Genomic DNA, 14389 nt, shown 5'->3' with positions numbered 1-14389 from the left:
CATTATTTTGTTATTGTCGATATTGTTGTACGTATTATGGTTGATCCATGGGCTATTTGTTGAAGAAATTTTGGTATTGTTGATTCTTTGGCAAGTTGTGTCATATGAGCACTTATAGTGCGAGTTGTGGTTATGTTATGATATTGATGCGCATGCAGCGGTATAAGGATATGGGTTAATGTGCATGCGGTGGCATGAGGTAGGACTTATGTGCATGTTGCTAGTAAGGAAATTACTTGAAGCCACACGACAACATAAGGTGGGCTAAAGTGCGTGTAGCTATTTCGGAAAAATTATTTTTAAAACTATCTAAATCTAATGCTCAAACAACGGGATAAGGAAAGATTGTGATTGTGACTGTAAAATGAGATACGAGGCGGTATCTCGGTTGTGATTCTTGTTGTTATCTTAATTCAACTCACTTGTGTCCGTCTGCATTATTTCTTTGTATTCTTAATATGTGTTCCTCCCTTGTTGCCTTTATTTCTTTCAATTCAGTTGTAGCTTAACTTGTTGTATTTCTTCATTGCCTCATTTCCTCATTCCATTATTATATTGTACCATACTTGATCAGCTTCTTTTATTATCCTATTAGGTGTCTTAAACTAATCTCGTTACTACTCTACTGAGGTTAGGCTTGATACTTACTGGGTATCGTTGTGGTATACTCATACTACGCTTTTGCACATCTTTTGTGCAGATCTAGGTACCTCATATTTGGCTAGGCACCAGTGAGTCGAGCATTCAGATAAGAGAGTTCAAGGTATACCTGCCGGCGTTCGCAGGCCTCAGAGTCACCCTATGTCCTTGTTTATCTACTACTTACTCTTTACTTATGTATTAGTGATGTTTTAGTATACTCGTGTAGAGCTTATGAATCAGTCTCACCAGTTTTTTGGAGTTATTGTCAATGGTGTTATTGAGTTCTATTATGTTAGCTAGATGGTTTAACTTGAAGTTCTATTGTTATTTCCGCTATTTTTTCATGTATGTTAGGCTTACCTAGTCTTAGAGACTAGGTGCTATCACGAAATTCTACGGTGGGACGTTGGGGTCATGACAAGTTGGTATATCAAGTGACTCGACCGGTGCGAAAGTCCCTATACCTTGCAATCCATACGTGTAGAGGCGAAATGATTTCTTTGGAAGGTGGAGCTTCTGTAACCTTAATGAAGTTCTGAACCCTCTTCCAGATTTTCTCACCCGATAATATTGGAGATGGCAAATTATGTTCAACTTTATTTTTTCTAAATGCATTCTTCATATAATGGAACTCATGATCCTCTGGCAAGAACCGGCGGTAACAATCAAATTATGATTGCTTGTGACCATATTTTAAAGTGAATGCTTTACTATTTCATACAGTAAGGACAAACTAACTTTCCAACAGTCATCCACCCAGACAATATTTTATACACAGAAAAATTATTAATAGTCCATATTAAAGTAGTATACAAGTTAAAATTTTGCTTAGTTGATATGTCATATATTTCTACACCATCATACCACAACTATTTTAGATCATCGATCAAAGGTTGAAAATATAAATTAATCAAACTTTTTAGATTATGGAGACCGGGTATAATACAATTTAAAAATATATATGAACTTGTCATACACATCTTAGGGGGAAGATTACGAAGTGTATGAAAAATGGGCTAACATGAATATAGTGTCGTAGAGACAGAAAACGATGTGAATCCTTCGGTACACAAACTCAATGGAATATTCCTTGATTTACTAGAAAAATCCCAATACGTCCTATCAAAATTCTTCCAAGCGGAACTCACAATGCGTACAACATCTTTAACCTAGGTATAAGAGGTAAATAATGCATCGCCTTTATAACGATCTTCTTCTAACTAAAACCTACTTAAATGAGGCTTTTCACAAAATTTATAACTTTCTAACTCTGTATCATATTTATAGTATAATATACAACCATCTTCATAATATTCAATTCTCATAGACATAATCCTAACTTAGAAACCAATCTTTTTGCCTTGTAGAGATCTGCATGTAAGTTGATATTTGATTCAACTAGTTTAGTTATAAGGCCAATAAAAGAGTTCATGACCGCTTGAGAAATATTCCAGTGATTTTATACTTAGTAATCTAACTGCAACAGAGAACTTAAAGTGTGTACTCTCATCACTTAGTGGATGACTAGCAACCTCTAATTGTTTATAATAATGCTTTGCTTCTTCATTATGATCTTGTTCAACACATTTATCGGGTTCAAATTGGGATTGCATCACAAAAGCATCCGCAACCATATCATAAAATCTAAAATCTTGAACATTATTCTCCACTGACCTACTACTTTAACCAACAACCATATTTTGAAATATGCCATTACTACCGTCGATCAATATAACCTTTAGAGAGTAGCAAGTTCGAGTAAACTCGCCACTTCTGAAATTTTACATTTTCGTATGACGCACGTGCATGCATTATTCTCACTTGGTGAGTAGTCTGTTTGAGAACTTGAGTGGATCTTGTCAAAACAATTCTACTCGAACATAGGATAAAACGTCCAATCACTTTATTTTGATTTAGACTATGAATCATTCTTCAGTTTAAGTGACTAGATGATCCGGATTATTGAGTCCATTAGTAAAACTTGAGATCAAATGTCTAAGCGATTGAGTGTCTGTCTCTAAGATACCTAAACACTAACAAATTATTTGCATTATTTAAAGATGAAGGTGTTTTAGTACTTTTATTATTTGTATTACAAAATAAGAGTGCTATATTTTTATTTAGGATATTAATTATATTAAGTAGAATGTAAATTTCAAAGTAATATGAGTCTTTAACCATATTTAACTAATAAATCGATTGAAATCGGTCGGTTTACTCAGCATTAAATTTAATTAAATTTCCAACTAATATCGATCGGTAAACTGAGAATTAATAAATACTAATGTAAAAAAGAAGAACCGACCTTTTTGTCCAAAGGATTGACTTGTTAATCAACCGAAAGCGAACGATTACCTGAAATTGTTTCCAGGTTTCTAACCGAAATTGGATGGTTTATTTTTAAATTTCATTGCAAAATTCAAGATATCGGTCAGTGTTTTGGAAATTATGTCAGAAATTATAGTTCCCACTTTTAGTGCTATCGGTCGGTTTATTTTTTTTTTAAAAGAAAAATATAATTTTTGACTTTTCCAACCGACTTGGTCGTTAATGTGCGGACTGTTTTTCCGAATTTATAGTAGTTTAAGGGAATTTTGCATTAGGAAGAAAAAATAGAAGAGCTAAGCTAAGTCAAACTCGACTAGGACTCGATTGCATAACTCCTTTTCACTTGGTTCAATTTGGTGTGCAATAAAGCATAATTGGACTGATCCAAATTTAACTCAACTGAATACTATAACAAATTTTGATTGAGTTCAGCTCAACACGCAGAAAGAAGGTTGGAGGAAGGACTCTTTTTAACTCAAGCTTTACAAATGCTCTAGTTGGACAAGATTAGTTGGGCCACCAGTCAAATACTTAAAATCAAGAAGAATTTTCAGAAACCACTATTGTTTAGTGGCTATTAATTTCCTATATCTACCATATACATAATTACTTCCTATAGCTACTATTCAGTTATTACGGTAGTGTATTCGTTGTATTCGCGCTATTCTATTCATGAATACAACAACAAAAAGCGCCTAAAAATCAGGGTAGTCCAGCTGTACGCGCATGTATTCACATGTATTCGCGCCATGTATTCATGAATACAGCAGCAAAAAGCGCGTAAAATTAGGACAGTCCAGCTGTACGCGCATGTATTCACATGTATTCGCGCTGTTGTATTCATGAATAAAGCAGTAAAAAGTGCCTAAAATCAGGGCAGTCCAGTTGTACGCGCATGTATTCACATGTATTCATGAATACAACAGTAAAAAATACCTAAAACCAGGGCAGTCCAGTTGTATGCGCATGTATTCACATGTATTCGCGCTGCTGTATTCATGAATACAATAGTAAAAAGCACCTAAAACAGGATAGTCCAGCTGTACGCGCATGTATTCACATGTATTCACGTCATGTATTCATGAATACAGTAACGACAATCACCTTAAAAATAGGTATGTCCAGCTGTCTAAGAGAGGAAAAACATAAATAGCGTATTTCATGCCTCAATTGTAGTATATACCATAAATACTTATTTTGCTATAAAATATAAAAGGTAGCTATAGAAAATAATATTTTAAAATAATTTTGGTTTTGAATAAATAGGGTGTATACCTTTGCTATAGGAGGCAAATTTTCCTAAAATCAAATATATATACTCCACTACTTAGGCTTGTTTGCCTTTTTTGACCATCTCAATGTGTTCCTATCCGCCACCATTATACTCCACTACCAGAATTGGATGATGGGACGTAAGATAGTTACAGGGTTACTAGCAGGTGGCATTAATTGGCCAAGGTATTGGGAACAGAGGCGGACCCACATGGAGAGGAGGGGTCACTGCCCCCCAGTAAATTTGGAAAACATTATCTATATATATGTGTATATACCTTAACTCTGGGGGCACTGGTAGGAGCTGCTATTTTCATGCCAAATACCTGAGTTCGATTCTCAGCTACTATACATTGTTGCTTCCCATATTTATTTTTATTATGTTTTTCAGTTGGACAATTTGATATGATAGCCGAATGACCCATATTTTAGTTGGAGAATATGGTCAACCCAAAGGTCCATATTCTTAGCTATACGGGGGAATTAATTTCTTAAGACACTTCAAAACTTATACTCCCTCCGTTTCAATTTATGTGAACCCATTTGACTGGGCACGGAGTTTAAGAAAATAGAGAAGACTTTTGAACTTGTGGTGTAAAATGAGGCACATATATTTTGTGTGGCTATAAATCATTGCATAAAGGTAAATTGTTTCCAAATAAGGAAAGAGGTCATTATTTTTGGCACGGACTAAAGAGAAAATAGGTTCACATAAATTGAAACGGAGGGAGTATCACTTTTTAAGACAAAAGTGTTAAGAATGGGGTAAAAGAGACAATTCTGTGATTAAGGTTAATGACACTATTTTTAAAACCCCCAAAGTTTTCTTATTTACAAAAAAGCCCCCTCCTCCTCCCACTCCTCCCCTCCTCCTCCTCCTCCTCCCGCCACTCCTCCTTATCCCCTTGTTCCTCCATCTCGCAATGCTCCTCTCTATCCCCCGCCACTCCTAATCCTCAAACATTTAGGAAAGATATTTCAAATATCTAGAGAAATGTTTCAAACATCTGCACACATCCGTGGGACGTTTGAAACATCTGTGAAAAAAAGATCAATGAGAACAACACTAGAAAAAAAGAAAGAAGCAGAAGAAATATCCCGATGGATGTTTCAAACAACCCGGGGATGTTTCAAACATTCCGTGAGATGTTTCAAATATCCCGTGGATGTTTCAGCAGAATACTCATTTATGGGGGATGTCTCAAAATATCTCGAGGCTATTTTGTAAAATACTTACTTTGTAAAATTTTATATTTTTCTCTTTTTCTCGTATATTTTAAACCACTAGAAGAAAAGAAAAAATGAAAAAAGAAGATGAAAATGAGACGAAGAGGGAAAAAATAAAATGAAGAAGAAGAAGATGGCATGGACGAACCAGCAACAATAACAACGAAAGTTGAAGAGAAAGAAGAAAGTAAGGAGAAGAATGAGAGAATGAGGAAGAGAAAGAAGAAAGGAGAAGAAGAAGTAAAGAGGAGAAAGGAGAGGGAAATGAAAATTTGAAATAATTTGAATGAGTATGATTTTTTAAAAGTTTTGAAAATTTTAATATTTACCCACAACTTTTGTTATTTTTAATCCGACCCCCGAACCCCTTTAATTACACATTTTTTGTTAACCAAATAATGTGTCCTATATTCTTACACAAGACTTCAAAAGTCTTTTTTACCTCATTTTTCCTTAGCTACTACCTAGCTGCCCATTCCTTTTTTTTCCTTAGTGGTGCCCCTGTCACCTATAAATTCTGGGTCCGCCTCTGATTAGGAACATAATTAATGTAGCCATGGTTCATATGAGCTTTACTACTGGGTTTGTGGGGTGGAGGCAGTATGCAAGAGCAGTTTATAGATCTATCCTATCCTAGCAACAGAGAAAGAGGAGCGAAGAACCCCAAGTAACCACCAGTTGATATTTCTGAGCTATGGAGTTTTTCCAATGTCCCCTTCACTTTCTGAGCAGTGCTCGGATGCAGTAAATTAGATTTTTATAAGTCAGATAATCATTTCATTAAATAATCAAGATGCTTAAGGACGTGCATAATGTGTTTATGGACTCTTCTTATCTCCTATCAAACGTACTGAATTGTCTATATACGAAGGTATTCTTTTTCTTTTTAACACAAAAAGTGCAAAACAAGTCGACCCTGGATGTCCCAAGACAACCTAGAAAGGTGAACAGGATTGGCAAACTTAAACGGCTTGAAACAATAAATTTGAAGCAATAACTAATCATGTCTTCCAAAAATTCTCAAGTGTGGAAGCATCCAACTTTCTTTACAATTGAATGGAAACAAAACTATCTTATCTTAGGTACTTCAGGGACATCATTCCTCTAATTGACACTCGAAACAAGTGTTGCAAGAAAATTTTACACCTTAATCCAGTAGGCATAGTTGTTTCGTTCTCTACCGGACATACAACTATAACAAAAGTATCAGCTGTGTAATCAAGCAAAATTCGGTTTAGTGGCACTGCAAACAAATGCATTACACCTCAGCTGATGGATGATCTGTACATATTTGGCCCAACAAATTCTCAGAACTTCGACTGAGGCAACATTGGCATCACAATCAGTTCTCAACGGACCAATCAAGATCATATGCAAAAAGCATGCTCATCATCTTCCGATCTGGTCCACAAGCATCTATCTGATAATCATGTGGCATTCTGTAGAAAAATAGGGTAAAAATATATGCGATGATACATCGTCTCAAACATGTCCTTGGTGGAAGCAGAGTTCAACCCCACTTGGGAAAACTCTCGGGCTTTCCTCTTTCAGAATTTGGAAGGTCTTAAGATTTTGTTCCTTGATCTGGTTTACGAAGAACTTGATGGCTATCTGATCCACTCTTGTCAGATGTTTGACTTGGAGATTTGTCCAGAGAGTGCTGAGATTCAGACCCTTTACTTCTTTCAAAGTTGTGGACAGGCTGATCAAAATTTCCTTTGTCAAGATTTAGGAGCTCATTTGTAGCTGGAGTCCGATGTTCCTTCAAGTAGAGCCTGTTTGTTAGCTTTGACAATGCAGATATTGTAGCATTGGCTCCTTGTCATTCAGAAATGTAAAGGAGCAAATTCTTCGAAAGCAAAAGATATGAAGGATAAATAGATTTTATTAAAAAAGGTACACAATATATATAAATACAATACAACGTTTATTTGTAGGCATGCTTTCTTATGTAAAATACCAATGTTAAGAGAAACAAGATCTTGCCATATGCACAAAAAATAGATGAATCTGCCTGTTTAACTTTCTCCCCAACCAAAAGTTAACGTTCAATGATTTAAAGTGTCTAACCAAGGCGATCTGAAAAATATAAATGTTTGATCCAGGGATATGAGAAGAAAAGGCAGGCTTTTGTCCAATTTGCTAAGCAGAAGTTATTCTATCCTATGAAATTACACCAAGTTCCTCAACCAAAGATTTATCAGGCTTTCAGCTTATATCCACCAAATAAAGACAAAAAATCCTAACTTCCTCAAATGAATAGTAAAACTTACCTCATTTGTGGAACTAGATTTTCTGGCACTGGTTGAAGGCCCCTTGCCCATTCCCGCTTCCAGAGACGAGGAAGTGACCAAAGCCACAGAAGATTTGGGACTGCTTGATGAATCTGATTGCTTACTCTGAGGTAGGTGTTTATTTCCTGATAACTGAGATTCATGCTTCTTGTCCTCGTCACAATCTGCCTTGTTTGAACAAGTCTGATGCTGAAGATGTTTCATTTACAACTACATTGGTCATAAACCTTAATACATTGATAATCCATGAAATATTAAAGGAATTTGTTTTAGGCATCTATATCAAGCGGAACAAAGGCATACTAACTTAAACATGAAAAAATCACAATAAACTCAAGTAATGATTCCAAATTCACATAAGGTATATTAAAAAAAGTCAAGCTAAACATTACTTATATTTATACTACCTACAGTCCAAAATAGAAAGTGAAACTAAGGGTGCTTGAGATTAAGTTTTTTCCATTCTATTGGCATCTTTTGACTAAAAGTGGACCAAGTTTTTTAAAGACAGGAGAGGTGTTAAAAATGGCAACACATTGAAATGCTCACAGGAATTCAGGCATGTGTTCAAATAGACACACACACGTCTGGAACTGTAAAGGGCATTGTTTCAAGAATATGCAAGAAGTACAAATACATATCTGCAAATGAAAAACTCTCTAGCTATGTTGCGCGGACTCTCCAAAATGCTGCCGCACCCGTGTCAGATTCTCCAACAATATACTACTTTTGGAGGATCCAACACGCACCCGACGACGTTTTCAGAGAGTCCAAACAACATAGCTCTCTCGTACACCTCAACAGTATAGAAAGTTCACGAAGTTTCTGCCCATGTTCACATAGAAACTATGTCGTTTTCCTTTTCAATTCAGTAAATGTTCAATTTTCGGATAGATATAACTGATATTTTATCCACTTCATTTTGGAAAAGATTTGCATGTTAAGACATGTCATACATTGAGCACAAAGTTTGTATTGTGCAAAATAATTTTCCTTTGATAAGAGGAGATGATAAGAAAAATAGGCAAGGAGCATCTTCCTTTCCGTTTTATCGACCATTTCACGGAAATGAATTCTCTGTGGAAATCTTTGTCAAAGGAAATGCACAAAGATCCTCTGAATGAGGTTCAGAACTTGGTTCTGGGACTACATTCCGTACTTCAAACATCAATTATGAGAAGAATTGACAGGTCATGCATACAGCATATGGGGTGGTACATTCTAAACCATTTATACATAAAGAGTCAAGATGCTGCAGTAGCATGACAATATCCCTCTGATAAAGAATTATCGGAAGAGTAAGATGATTATCGTTTTCAATTGCATGGTTAAACAATTTGTACCCATTTTTCTGACAAGACATAGTAATGATTAATGGAGAGCTTGATGATGTAGTACAGAGATTCAATAAAATATCAACCATCCAAATTTGCCATACTCAACCAATTCAGCTGATTAGCATGATTTTGCAGTTTTCTACCTTACATTATTGCTAAGATAGAGTACTCTGTTTTGGTCAAAAGACAATGAAAAACATGTACCTCATCTCTTGTTGACTTCTCAAGATTTTGTGAAGTAGCATTAGTTTCCACATCCTTCTGTTTATCGCTGCTGCACCAATGTCACGTTGATGAAAAATAAGAAACCAAAATAAAGCAGGATACGTTGAAATGAAATGCTAAGTGGTCTCATGATTTTGAAGCATCAAAATGCCCTTGAAACTAAAACCTACATGCTAAAAGGCTTTGTGCACAAGCATCCAGAAAATAAAAATGCTCATAATGGAGACAAATTTAGCTTTGAGGCAAGCATCATTCTGTCCTTGCATTTTCTTTCTTTTTCTTTTATTAAGAAAGATTAATTAGCAAGCTTGCAGAAGTAGGAAGTTAGATAGCCATAATAAGTAGAGATAAACAAAGTTTGACCAGAAACAGGAAGGTCATGAAGCAAATCTGAAACAAGGAGGAAATGATGTGAACCTTACTTTTTTCCTTGATAATTTAGTCTTTGCTGAGGTTGGTTTCCCACATCACGACGAAGTGTGGAATTTTGTTCACCTTGTTCATTACGCTGCAGTCTAAGATCCTCATCCCTCTGTTTGGAACTGATATCTGCCTCTGCTTGACCAATCTTTGCAATCTCTTCCTTCAACCATACCACAAACAAAATGATCACTTCCAGCATAAACCAGCCATTCACCACAAGTGACTAGTTTAGTATAAACTGACCATTCCATCAATACTGGAAGAGACGGGTGACGTGACCAAAGACATGTTAACTCCAGCTTCCAGAAGTTTCCTTAACTCCCTCTCCTTCTGCATTTGCTCCTGAAGCTCTGCCACCTGCCCATACCAACAATGTCAGTATGTTTAAGGGAAAGGCTAGCACTATATTTACTATTCTAAGACAGTAATCGCTAAACGAAAAATAAATACATAAAAATTAATAGTCTCAGTTTAGCTATTTAGATGGAAGAATTTTCATGGAACTTTAGCGAGACCATCATTCTGAATCAATACTTCCACATTAGGAATGATATGTTGTTAGGATCTGGTAAACATTGTTAGGATTTTATATATATACATCAGTTAGGCTCATTCAGATTGATTCCTTTCCTACAATTATGTACTTTTGATTCTCTTTGCTTTCGTAGAACACGTAGACGTTACTATGTAAACTCCAATAGCTTGAGGGAATAATCCAAGCAGTGTTTCTCTCTCAATTTTTCTTTCTTGTTTCAATCCTCACATGGTAACTGAGCATATGTGATGTAGCTCCCTATAAAGTTTTGAATATGTTTAAGTTAGACCTGTTCTTGATTTTGTGTTAAATGCATGATATTACGTGTAGATGGTTATATATAATGTTGAAAAACATGTTTGGGATAAAGATATGTATATCGGAAATGTATTAAAGTGAGAATGGTAGCCAAAGGGGAGGAATAGCTGACGTCGACTTGGAAATGCGAATGAGGGAGAATGTTATGCCCCGTAGCTTTATTTCACTATGTCTTACATTCATTTTCATGTCCTAAGTTGTGAAAATAGGTGCATGACATGTTGAGAAGCGTGGAATATGTTTGGAACGTGAAAATGATGTCTAAGAATGGAGGGAGTTAGTTTGGAATGATTTGAATAGAGCAAGGGGGGAAATGTCCAAAGTAACGCAGAGCGTAAGTTCACAGCTCTTAATGTCGGAAGAATTTGCCTATTGTTTCTAAAAGAAATTGTAGCAGTTTAAGTCTAGTTTCCAGCAATTCAAACAAATCGTCATTTGGAGGTTTCTAGGTAAGTTATGAGTGTTTTACTGAAGGGTCTTCGATTGGAGGAAAAGCGCAACCACATATTGCCGGCAATAGCTACTATAAGTGGATTACGCGACCATGGAATGAAACCGGGATCGCCCTTTTGCTCTGTCAAGGTCTAGAAGTTATAAAGGCTCCAAATTGGGAATTTTTGTCAAAACACAAGAGCAAGGGGCTAGGCCATGACCTGGAGAGCTGTTTTTCACCCAAAGATGAACTCCAACCACCCATGTATTTATGGTTTTTTAAAGTGATTATAGTCCATTAATGATAGCCATAACATCAGAAACATGTAATTTTTGTCTAGATTTTTAAATCTCCCAAGAATCAATGAAAAGTAAAAAAGTTAAATTTTTCCAGCAAGAGGTAAAACCTTTACTTGGGCTTCATATGTACGAAATGTTAGAGGATGGTAGATGATTTATGATGTTTATTAGGAATTGTATGTGAGTTTAGAATGAATACTAACTCTAGGTCATCAATGGAGATTGTTGAGGTATTAATGGTGGTTGTGGATATGGATGGATCTTGCAGGACCATAAATGCTACAGAAAGCCTATGCGATACATGGTAATGGTTAGGTTGAGTAGAGATTTCACCCCAAGTTGTGAAATTGGAATTGGGTGGCTTAAGGCCAATACCCAAGGGTTGAATCAATGGATCGAGCCTTACATGGCATGCTTGAGTTATAAACTATGTGAATTGATGTCGTTGGGATGTGATGCACTATTTGAAATCGTTTGTGCGCCGAGATTGAGGTAAGCGGAGACCAACTTTCCTTGAGGCATTTTCTCTGAAGTGCATGTTCTAAATGCTTCTGAACAAGATTTGCAATGTGAATGTATGCTCGTGGGGGAGAGAGAGTGTACCTCGCAGGCTCGCACCATGGTTTGTGAATAAATTGCATCAGCAAGCTATCTTATGAAGTATATAAAATGAATTGAATCCTCATATGATCTTGAATTATGTTTTATGGAAGACAACTTGCAAAATACTTCAGTTATGATTTCATGAAATGAATATTCTTGCTTTTACTGAATCTAATAAGTGATATGATTATGGAAATGTGACATGAGGCCATTGTGCCATGTTTTAAATAAAATTGTTGAGGCTATGTGTGCCATTACTTGAAATTGGATGTTGATATTTCAGAAATCCAATGGGTACGCATGCATAAGTTATGAATGGTATTCAGGAGTCCGAACAGGTACCATACCTAGTATTGATATGTACATATATAAAATAATATTCGGAAGCCCGGACGGGTACAAATACATAAATGCTATGATTTGAAGACAAATGTTGGCATTTGGAAGCCTAGATGGGTAAGATACCTAGAAATTGTAGTTTATTATTCCTTACAAGTGCAGGTGAGCAATGCAATGCCACGCGCTAGACTCTACGTCATCCTATTTTTGATAAGCCGGACTTATGAGTAAGGTGGTGTTATATGTACAAGTTTTTCCATGCCTATGGGAATCTTTATTATATTGGGATAGTTGAATGATGTAATCCCTTATTGGGACGTAGTATAAATATGATTTGGTTATAAACCATGTCTTGAAGATTATTGAGCATGCAGTCTTGAAAGAAAACAAGGAGTCCACCAAACAGTATAGAGAACCAGGTTCTCTACCAGTTCCCACAGTAAACAAGCAGTAAGTAAAGAACACGCGATATTTACGTGGAAAACTCCATGCTCAAAGGATTAAAAATCACGACCTACCCCAGTAGGATTTCAACTCCACTAAACTGAGCAAACTTCAGATTATAACCTATTGCAATCTAGGAATTAAACTATTAATCCCCACCCCTTACAATAACTCTATAGTAAACCCTTTGCAATAACTTTATTACAAAGCAACACTCTTGACTAACTCTAGTCAAACAACCAAAACAATCATGGCTGAATAATATCCTACAAAATACGTGTAAAAAGCCGAGTAGGTATACAAGTAAAGAACAAAAGATAAAGACTCAACAAATTTAAGGACTCAAGACATCTTCGGTGTTGGGATTTGGTCCTTGATTTGTAGCAGCTTTGTTCTTGAGTGCACCTGGAGAAAACAGTGGCAGCTGACACTTAAGATGATAGGTTTTAGATGATAGGTTTTTTCAGATTGTCAAGTGTTAGGTCAAACCTTGTATCATGTTCTATATATATGAGAGAGCATGTGAGAATAGACAGAGACAATACAACTTTTGGTTTGGCCTCTAGCAGCACTGCACTCCTGCCAGTTGGTATAGTGAAACAGGTTTTACAGCTGTAGGATTGACTGTAGGACAGTTGGGGAACTGATCATATATGTTTCCTTATCTGGTTCCTCGAGAGCGTTTGAACAATTATCGCAACAGGCGCAAAGGAATTGATCACATCAGGTTCCTATATGGTTCCATAATGAAGTTTGTCAAATCGAAACCCATAATAGCATAATTTATCAATTTTCCCCTTTTTGATTGTGACAAACCCCTGAGAACCAGATTCCCAACATGTTCCCCCTATGAAACTCAACATGTGAACAACAACTACCCAGAATTGATTCAACTTACCCCCTCAATTATCTTCCCCATTTTGGCATCATTGCAAAGAACGATAGAATTAGCACAAGCAAAAAGAAGTCCAGCAACATTAACTCATGCCACTAGTAGCTTTTCCCAAAGGGACATTAAAATGTTCAAGAACTTTTGTAAGAAGGAACCCATATGGAAGACCATGCTTCGCATCCTTAAAGCTTGCCACCTTCATTATATGTTCAATTATGATTCCAGTAAGACTGATAGAAGTGAAGGAAGCCAGCACCTCAATGAGAACCAGGTCGGCAATGGAGGCTGTAGATCTCCTCACAGCTCGAGGTAGCAAGACTTTGTTCACCATCTCGAACAACAACTGGTATTCTGGTTTAAGTGCTTTCTTGTACACTCTTTCCCCTGACAGAGTGTCCTCCATTTTCACGACCAGCTTTTTGAAAGCAGAGGAAACAGTTCCTTCCACTGTTCTCATCTAATGTGGGCACTTCAAGAATCTCCACAAGTGTGTCCTCATCCAGGAGAAAATCCTTCCCATTAACAGTTAGACACAATGTGGCCTCATCCACCACAAACAACCCAACATAAAAACTTCTCACTTCATCTTCATACACCTTTGGACTTTGGGGTGCAAAAAGATGGCTCCACTTTTGGAACTCCACAATTTCCACTAGTTCTCTCATCCCTGCCTATTCAGCAATCGTAGGGTAAAAACCTCAACCCCACATCAACTTTTGAGTTTTGAGATTAGCTTTTCTTTCCAACTCACACAGTTCTACCCTTGCTTTCTTGGAGG

At 36.5% G+C, this 14389-nt stretch overlaps 1 protein-coding gene across 8 annotated transcripts in view; it reads right to left on the bottom strand.

Annotated features, from left to right (window-relative positions):
• Window positions 1-6422: 6422 nt before the first annotated feature.
• LOC107795882 (rho GTPase-activating protein REN1-like) overlaps window positions 6423-14389 on the bottom strand; it is a 102008-nt gene continuing 94041 nt past the window's right edge. For 5 of the 8 annotated variants that reach the window (XM_075221664.1, XM_075221666.1, XM_075221668.1 and 2 more), the window contains 5 exons: window positions 9992-10105; window positions 9748-9908; window positions 9305-9374; window positions 7743-7952; window positions 6423-7231 (listed from right to left, as the gene is read on the bottom strand). In XM_075221664.1, the coding sequence (XP_075077765.1) occupies window positions 7034-7231; window positions 7743-7952; window positions 9305-9374; window positions 9748-9908; window positions 9992-10105 (753 nt within the window). In that variant the 3' untranslated portion in view covers window positions 6423-7033. Of the gene's footprint in view, window positions 7232-7742; window positions 7974-9304; window positions 9375-9747; window positions 9909-9991; window positions 10106-14389 lie in introns of those variants that run through there. The other 3 variants (XM_075221665.1, XM_075221670.1, XM_075221671.1) reach the window with 3 other exon arrangements.

This window comes from Nicotiana tabacum, chromosome 9 (assembly GCF_000715075.1).
Source record: "Nicotiana tabacum cultivar K326 chromosome 9, ASM71507v2, whole genome shotgun sequence".
NCBI classification, from domain to species: Eukaryota; Viridiplantae; Streptophyta; class Magnoliopsida; order Solanales; family Solanaceae; genus Nicotiana; species Nicotiana tabacum.
This window is presented reverse-complemented; position numbering and strand designations above follow the sequence as displayed.